The 9,693-nt window shown below is 41.1% G+C and overlaps 1 protein-coding gene across 5 annotated transcripts in view; it reads left to right on the forward strand.

Annotated features, from left to right (window-relative positions):
* Nucleotides 1-8,412, forward strand: part of orc4 (origin recognition complex, subunit 4) — an 81,510-nt gene extending 73,098 nt beyond the window's left edge. For all 5 annotated transcript variants that reach the window (XM_078404411.1, XM_078404414.1, XM_078404410.1 and 2 more), the window contains 2 exons: nt 2,019-2,086; nt 8,138-8,412. In XM_078404411.1, coding sequence (XP_078260537.1) covers nt 2,019-2,086; nt 8,138-8,320 — 251 coding nt within the window. In that variant the 3' untranslated portion in view covers nt 8,321-8,412. The remainder of the gene's footprint in view (nt 1-2,018; nt 2,087-8,137) is intronic.
* Nucleotides 8,413-9,693: the final 1,281 nt, after the last annotated feature.

Consider the following 9,693-nt stretch of genomic DNA (forward strand, 5'->3'; position numbering starts at 1 on the left):
TTTCACTTTTTAAACTTTAATAAATCCTTTTTGCACATGCCCTGCCTGTCAGCCGCGCTGCCTCCATTTGCAATGGGAGAAATGCGTGCGCAGTTGGGAGCTTGGACGGTGGTGGGACCTGCCTGAGTGGCGGTCAATCAGGGGGAGGGGAGGAGAACTCTCCTGCTGCTGCCTGCCCGGGGGGGGAGAGGGGGTAAGTGGCTCCCTCTCCCCTTTCCTCTCCCCCCTCGCCCGCCCCTGGCCACGAGGGAGTTTTAAGGGGGGTTGAGGGGGGATGGAGTGGGTGGGGATGGCAATCTGGAGAGGTTTGGATCCAATACTCAGTTGGGAGCTCGGAGGGAGGCGGGACCCGCCTGAGTGACGGGAGTGGCGGTCAATCGGGGGGGGGGGGGGATAAGGAGAGCTCTCCCCTTTCCTCTCCCCCCTCACCCGCCGCTGGCCACGGGAGAGTTTTAAGGAGGGTTGAGGGAGTAAAGTTGTGTAGTGTAAAACTTAGTCAATAGACAATAGGTGCAGGAGTAGGCCCTTCGAGCCAGCACCGCCATTCAATGTGATCATGGCTGATCATTCTCAATCAGTAACCCGTTGCTGCTTTCTCCCCATACCCCCTGACTCCGCTATCCTTAAGAGCTCTATCTAGCTCTCTCTTGAATGTATTCAGAGAATTGGCCTCCACTGCCCTCTGAGGCAGAGAATTCCACAGATTCACAACTCTCTGACTGAAAAAGTTTTTCCTCATCTCTGTTCTAAATGGCCTACCCCTTATTCTTAAACTGTGGCCCCTGGTTCTGGACTCCCCCAATATTGGGAACATGTTTCCTGCCTCTAACGTGTCCAACCCCTTAATAATCTTATACGTTTCCATAAGATCCCCTCTCATCCTTCTAAATTCCAGTGTATACAAGCCTAGTCGCTCCAGTCTTTCAACATATGACAGTCCCTGACTAATCATGTCTCTTCTGATTCCCATAACATTGGATAATTTTAATCAGTATTTGACAATCTAATTTTCTGTTGTAATCTTGTGATTGTATAAATTAGTTCAGTATACTTGCACCATTTTATTTTGCATTGTAACTTGTACTGGACATGCTTACAGGACCCTATTTGAATTAACATATGATTGACTTTGTTATTTATTTTGTTTTATATGTTACTGGGCAAAGCCATGCGCATTGATGTGATTTTGGGCTGTGGGAGTAGCATTTATCACCTGAATAAGTGGATGCAGAATGTGTGTGACAGCCACAACTGTCAATTTGTAATGGGAAACAGTTTCTGCCCACCTCCCTTCAAACTCTAGGGGAAAAAAAACTGCAGATGCTGGTTTAAATCGAAGGTAGACACAAAATGCTGAAGTAACTCAGCGGGTCAGGCAGCTTTGCAGGAGAGAAGGAATGGGTGACGTTTCGAGTCGAGACCATTCTTCAGAAGTCTGGAGAATAAGCGAGTTCGGTATCATACATTTCATTTCATTCTCCCTCCCCCCTCCAAAACAAAACCAATTTTTTTAAATTGTATTCATTGTCACAATCTAGCTCACTCACCGAAGCATAAAGCAATAAAACCAACAAAATCATCGTAGTTTTGTACAAATTAACCATAAATACATAGTTAATAGTTTTGAAACCAGTATTTTCTTACCTCAAAGAAGCAAAACTGGAAAATACGGATGAAACGCAGGTCTGTATGCATGCAGCAGCTCAGCCGGCGAGAATGTTTATCCTGAATGATCTATGACCTGGGCATACACAGTCGAGATACCGAACTCACTTATTTTGCTTGCTTTTGCATATAATAAATTTAATGCTAACGACAAAAGTAGATAACTTGGAATTTTAATTATTTTAGATACAAATGCTGAGAGGTTGCTCTCATGACATGCTGTGAGAATGAAGGGTGATAAACTATTTAAAAATGTTGAAGGATTTAATTCTTACTGTCTAACTGTAACTACTCATTTTGAAAGAGGTGTTGAAAAATGTACCATATCTTTACCACCTGTTCTTGCATTACAGAATTTCAGAAGTTCGTACAAAGGAAGACTAATTCTATGCATTACTTTGAGAAATCAGTAATTTTGAAGGTAAGGAAACTTGCGCAATGTGAACATTGAACTAAAGAGGGGAGGGGAAGCCTCCAAGAGTGGGGTGTTTAATACATCAAGATAAAACGGTGGAACAGGATATTGACAAGCAAAGTGTGGTAGGCCACAGTAGAAAATGTAAATAACAATGCAGCAAATAGGAAATAGAGTCATAGAATGATACAGTGGGGAAACAGGCCCTTCGTCCAACTTGCCCACACCGGCCAACAATGTCCCAGCTACACTGCGCTTGGTCCATATCCCTCCAAACCTGTCCTATCCATGTACCTGTCTAACTATTTCTTAAATGATGGGATAGTCTCAGCCTCAACTGACTCCTCTGGCAGCTTGTTCCATACACCCACCACCTTTTGTGTGAAAAAGTTACCCCTTGGATTCCTATTAAATCTTTTCCCCTTCACCTTGAACCTTTGTCCTCTGGTCCTTCGATTCCCCTACTTTGGGCAAGAGATTCTGTGATCTACCCGATCTATTCCTCTCATTATTTTGCATACTCTGTAAGATCTCCCCCCCCCCATCCTCCTGTGCTCTGTGCAATAGAAACCCAGCCTACTCAACCTCTCCCTTTAGCTCACACCCTCTAGTCCTGGCAACATCCTCGTAAATCTTTTCTGAACCCTTTTCTGAATCTAGAGTTAATAATAAACTAACCTGAAATCAAAGGCTAGCAGTGCATGTAGTGGTTATAATAAGGGAAATGAGTTGTCCACACATGTTTACCATCTAACAGCTATTATGGAGATGTGGATGCAGGATAGCCAGGATTGAATGATCAACATTTCAGGCTTAATGGTGCTTCAAAGGAACAGGCCAAAATGGAATGGAGGTCAGGTAGAGTTTTCCATCAAGCAAGTTATCCGAGTCGTGTTCAGTCATGATTCACAGGTAGTGGATAATGAAGTAAATTTGGTTTGAGTCGAACTGATGTACAGTGAGGGTACAAAGTTTGTAGGCCCCAAAATGTGCCCTCTCAATAGCAGAAATAGGAAAATATCTAAAGGGAACTGCAATTGTCATAGGAAATTTTAATCCACTGATTGTTTGAACAAATCAAACAGGCAAGGAAGGCTATTGTAGAAAACAGGTTACTGATTGGAGATGATCAATGAATGGCAGTGCTCGCTCGAAGGGCCAAATGGCCTCCTCCTGCACCTATTTTCTATGTCTATGTTAAATTGGTGGACTGCTTTAAGGGTTGCTACTCAGAGCCGTATGTTACTGTCCTTGCTGGGGACAGGCTATTTGAGATTAGGTTATGAGAATGAAGAAGAATCCATAAGGGATTGTGTGGTTTAAGACCTCCCAAGAGGTAGTAACCGCAATCTGACAGAATTCCAGATGCAGTTTGAAGGCGAACACCACAGGACCAAAACCAATGTCATGAACTTAAATAGGGGAAATTGTAATGGTTTGGAGGTGAAGCTGTTTAAAGTGGACTGGGAAAATAAGTTAAAGGTCATGGAGGGGAAGGAATTAAGGAATTAAGGGATATTAATAGTTATGTCTTGGAACATCTCCACATTCCAAATGAGGTGCTGCTGCCAGTCTAAGGCATATTAAGGAAATAAATCCCCAGGGCCCAATCATGTGTATCCTAGAACATTGTAGGAAGCTGTGGAAGAAATTGATGGAGCTGTGGCAGAGTTATTTCCATGAATTTTAACCAGTGGAGAGTTACTGGCAGACTAGAGGGTGGCTAATGTTGTGCCTTTATTGAGAAGGAAACCAGCATCTGCAGTTTCTTGTTTCTACAAATTCAGCTAGATTATAATCAATAGTAAGAATATTGGCTAGCATTCCCCGAGCCTTCAAACCTGAACATTTAAGTATGAATCAGATAGGTTCAATATTTATCTACACTCCCAGCTAATTTTACATTCAAAAGTTAAGGAATGGCTTTATAAATGGTATTCTGTCCTTTCAGAATTGCTTGATGGAAGGAATTAGAATCGACTCATTTGTAGCAATCTGGATATGTGCAATATCCTACTATCCTAAACAAATTTAGAAAAGCCTATACAAATAATGACCAAAACTATATATATCTGCGCAGAAGTTTAACTTAGAATATCTGCTCGTATTTTGTATATTTTTTTACTCTCAGCTGCTGCTTTCAATATAAGTGTAATAATTTGAATCATAACATTACCTATTTTTACACAGGGAACAGTCTTTGTTGAAACAAATACCTGGAACTAAAGCAAAAATGTTAATTTGATTTTAAAGATAAATTATTCATGTTTCTTTCAAATTTAATTTCTGCACACAATATACAAAAAATAAATTGAGGAAACAATGAGGAAACTTCATGACCAAATTATAAAATAAATCATCATCTGCCATTTCTGGCTCTTGCCTTTCATAACTTTAAATACTTCAGTGAATGTTGACCGTGTAACTTTGTTTTAGTACAACAAGGCCAAAATCTATTTTTATTCCTTCATTCTGGCAAATCTTACACTCAAAGCTTCTGAAAGTCTTCCGTGGGGTGGTGCAAAACACTGCACACAGATAAAGGCCTATGTGAACATTATTTACGCATCTAGTAGCTTCCTTAAATGGAATAGTTTCCACTGAAGTGAGGCACAAAGGCACTGCAAATTAAGTTTGACAGACCCACTATTTTGAGTAATCCAATAAAACATTTTATACTTCAGTATAAATGGTAAGCATTACCTATGGAGCTGATCACTGATGCAAAATGTTTCAGAAACAAAAGAAATCCATCCATTGAAAATACATTAAATTGATTTTATACATTATAGCTCCTGCAGTTATTAACAGTCAGATCTGAGTGGCACAGTGGCACAGCTGTACAGATTTGTAGATTAATTGGCTTTCGTTTAAAAAAAATTGCCCCTAGTGTGTGTGTGTGTAGGACAGTGTTAGTTTATGGGGTTCGCTGGTCAGCGCAGACTTGGTGGTCCGAAGAGCCAATTTCCACACTGTATCTCCAAACTAAACTAATGTGATGGAGACCTCAGACATTTTAATCAGCTATTCACTAAAGACAGATAATAGCTTGTATTTTACAGTCAGTAGCAAAGGAACAGAGCATACTTTTGCTTTAAAATGTTGTTCACAATGTATTAGTGGGTAGATTTACTCTCTTGCAATCACTTTGAACTTGCATCATAAACAGGGGCTCATACAGTCAAGGGAGTAGAGAGCAAACAGACTGAAGAATTCTTAAGGATGCCTAGATTATGTCACAGGATAAGGAGAAAAACATAATAGCAAAATTCATTTCACTAGCATGTGAAGAAGATTGCTCCCTGGGATGGCGGGACTGTCATATGAGGAAAGATTGAAAAGACTAGGCTTATATTCACTGGAGTTTAGAAGGATGAGAGAGAATCTTATAGAGACATATCAAATTATAAAAGGACTGGCCAAGCTAGATGCAGGAAAAATGTTCCCAATGTTGGGGGAGTCCAGAACCAGGGGTCATAGTCTTAGAAGAAAGGGGAGGCCATTTAAAACTGAGGTGAGAAGGAACATTTTCACCCAGAGAGCTGTGAATTTGTGGAATTCTCTGCCACAGAAGGCAGTGGAGGCCAAATTACTGGATGGATTTAAGAGAGAGTTAGATAGAGCTCTAGGGGCTAGTGGAATCAAGGGATATGGGGAGAAGGCAGGCACGGGTTACTGATTGTGGATGATCAGCCATGATCACAATGAATGGCGGTGCTGGCTCGAAGGGCCGAATGGCCTCCTCCTGTACCTATTTTCTATGTTTCTATAGGAAGAAAAATCCTGGCATTGCACTAAAATGGACTCGAAGGAGCTGATGCTGAAATCTTGCATATAACACAGTGTGTGAGTAAATTAGTGGGTCAGGAAGCATCTCCGGAGGACATAGTCAGCGATGTTTTGGGTCTGAAGCAGGATCCTGATCTGAAACGTCACGTATCCATGTCCTCCAAAGATGTTGGCTAACCCACTGAATTACTCCAGCATCTGCAGTTCTTGATATTGCACTAGCTGGGTTAACGGACCTATTTCCATGCTGTATAGTTCTATTTCCGTAACCTTGAACAGTCGACATTTATAGTAAAAATTAAATTCCTCCTGATAGAATGTCTACAGCAGAGGAGGCCATTCAGCCTGGTGTTTTCACGTTTTCACACCTTCCACTTCCATATCTCTATATCTCCCTCTCCCTGACTCTTAGTCTAAAGAAGGCTCTTGACCCGAAACATCATCCATTCCTTCTCATAAAGATGCTGTCTATCCCGCTGAATTACTCCAGCATTTTGTGTCTATCTCCGTTGTTTCAATGCTAGCTCTCCACTGCAGGTGGGCATCTTGGTTTTGACATGTTGGGCGAAAAGGCCCATTTCTGTGCTGTATTACTCTATGCTGCACCTCACCAGTTCTACCTCCCAGCTTCTTTTCCAAAGCCTTGATTATTGTTTTAATCCAATTCTGTCATGAAGGTCATAATGGATCTAGCCTCCACCACAGTTTACTATGATTATATTCCAGACACCAACCATATTCTGTCTTTTTGAAAATAGTTTAATAACTGTGTGACTTCTAGTGCTTAACCTCCTCCATCAATGTTTGCAGCCTTCCTTTATCCACAATCTTAAGATCATTGTAGGTACTTCTGTCTAATCCACTCTCATCCTTCTTGAGTGGGCCCAGTCCCAGTCTCTCTGGTCTGAACTTGTCACTCTGCTTTTCACTCCAGTCTCATAAATCTTTTCTGAACCCTCTCTCCAGCTTTCACATCTTTCCTTTAATGAGATGACCAGAGCCAAACACATTATAAAACACTGGTCCAGCCTCAACTGGACCAGCCACACTGGTCCAGCCACAAAAGTTCAGTTTGACCTCTACTTTTATACTTTATGCCTCTATTGATAAAGCCCTACAATTTAAGTGCCCTATCAACCACTTTATCAAGCACTCTCAATGATTTGTATGTCCTTACCCAAGGTCCTTCTGCTGCAGCACTTCTTTTAGAACAGTCTACCATCTTCACTTAAAAGCCAATTAAAATTCTGCCCATATCCTTGATTTCACCAATTAGGTCTGCAAAAACACAGTGGATCATCATAATTTACTGCAGCTTTCCAATATCAGTCTTGAACTGGACACAGAAGCTGAACGTATTCCAATTTCATGTAACCCACATTCCCTGTGCTTCTTTCCCCCTCCTTCTGCTCTCTCATATCACCGAGTTTCATTCCCAACCAGTTCCATCTGCCTGTTTTTTTTCCACTTCTCACTATCTGTCTCTCCTTTTCACCCACCGTCTTCTAGCTCCACCTCTGCCAGGCTTCATCTACTCATCATCTCCCTCCTCACCCTGTTCCACCCATTACTTTCCTCTCCTCTCCACTCTGTCCTGATGCAGTCTCTCAACCCAACTGCCTCCACAGCTGCTGCCTGACCTCCAGCAGTTTGTTTTTTTGCTCCAAGATGCCTGTGTTATCAATTTTGCCTGTTTCCAACTTCAAAATACTTGCAACCTAACAGAAAATGTTACTTTGCATGGGAAATGTGTGGAATTTTTATCCATTGCAAGCAATAGACAATTCATTATGAACATGATTGCTTTTGAGATAAAAATATTCTCCAGGAAAAAATGTTTTCAAAACTACAAAAAAGTTAATATCAATAATATGGAGCTGAGTTTTAAATTCTTACACTTGCCTTTCCGTAACAATGACAATCACATTTCTTCAACCTATCAATTAAAATTGAATTGAGGGAAAATTCTAATCTATTGCCAACACCTACCAATGCCTTGGTTGCAATTGTTTGCTGGTGTTCATACAGTTTGATAAACATTCCAGTCAGTTGATACTGAAGGAAATTACCCTTCCCATCACTGTTCACCCAGTCTGAAGAAGGATCTCAACCCAAAACGTTCAGGTTCTCCAGAGATTCTGCCTGACCTCCTGAGTTCCTCCAGCACATTCTGTCCCACTGTACATTCATCGCTGTCTTCCTTCCACTTCAATTTTCTTTTCTTGTCAGTAGACAGCCAAATTATTTGTTTTTCTTTTGTCCATTTAGGCATTTGAACACCTGCACCAGTTGGAGTTGATTAAACCAATGGAAGGAGCATCAGTCCGAACCCAGAAAGAATACCAGCTGGTGAAACTACTGCTGGACAGCAGTCAGATCATGGACGCCCTGCAGAAGTATCCACAGTGTCCCACAGATGTCCGCCTCTGGGCAACATCAGCCCTGGAATAAACCTCTTGCAAACAGAATTTATAAATCAAGGAATTTGTATATGTATATATATATATACTCCTAACAGAATAAAATAATAATTTTTTATAGCAGTAATTTGAAAACTGGAGAAACTGTTTTGATGAAATGCAGGAAAAATATCCAAGTTTTACAGTTGCATTATATTACCCCTCATTAAGAAATTAACTTTCTTATTTTGTAACTTCACAGTATGGAGAATGTTACATTCTCAATAATTATATCCATAGTATCATGCAGCACAGAAACAGGCCCTTCAGCCCAACATGTCCCTGTCGACCAAGATGCCTTATCTGGTCTTATCCCTGTAACTCTGATATATCCATGTACCTGTCTAAGTGTCTTTTAAATATTGTTATAGTACCTGCCTCAACTACCTCCTCTGGCAACTCATTCCATATACATAACACCTTCCATTGATAAGTCATAACATCCCAGACCCAAACAGTATGTAACAGGCGCTCTGTCTAATCACGTCCACGCTGTACTATTGATACTAATCCGATTTACCTGCACCTTCTGCATCATACTGATTTAAGTACTCATCCAAATGCTTTGTTGAGAGGACCTGCCTCCACCACCTTCTTCACTCAAAGAAAGCTAAACCCACCATCTCATAGTTGAACCTCCTTGTAAATCTCTTCACTCTTCTCTAGTGAATCCACATCCTCTCGAGTGTGGTGATTAGCACTGCACCAGCTGTTGCCTGTCCAAGAACCCTGCATGTTCTCACATTTAAATCCCCTGGCTAATGAAGGCAAGTCTTGTGTGAACCTCCCTCAGTAATTTATCTACCTGTGCCACTGCCTTTAGGGATCTTTTGGACCTGTACACCAAGGCTGCTCTATTCCTTTAATACTCCTTAGGACCATAGCCTTCCTGGTGTATGTTCTATCCTTGGTCGACCTTCCCAAATGTATTACCTTGCACTTATCAGGATCAAATTCCATCTATTATTGCTCTGTCCATTTACCAGCTGATCAATATCATTTTGTATCTTAAGACTATTCTCCCCACTATCAACATCACCACCAAATTACTTGTCCTAAGATCATAAGTGATAGGAGCAGAATTAGGTCATTCGGCAAGTTACAAATCTTAGGCCATCCCAGCAAGTTGTCATATGCAAACTCTATATTCATAACAAAATCATTCATCTATGATAATATTCAACAGTATTAACAAAACACCAATCCCTGCAGCGCACTACTACAGTTGATATTGGTATTGGTTTAATACTGGTCATAGGCATCCAATCACAAAAGCCTCCAACCTCGCACTCTTTCTCCTGTTAGCATTGTCAACTTTGGATCCAATTTACCAACTTGTCTTGGATCCCATGGTGTCAATCGTTT

Source organism: Rhinoraja longicauda, chromosome 8, assembly GCF_053455715.1.
Source record: "Rhinoraja longicauda isolate Sanriku21f chromosome 8, sRhiLon1.1, whole genome shotgun sequence".
In the NCBI taxonomy this organism is placed as follows: Eukaryota; Metazoa; Chordata; class Chondrichthyes; order Rajiformes; family Arhynchobatidae; genus Rhinoraja; species Rhinoraja longicauda.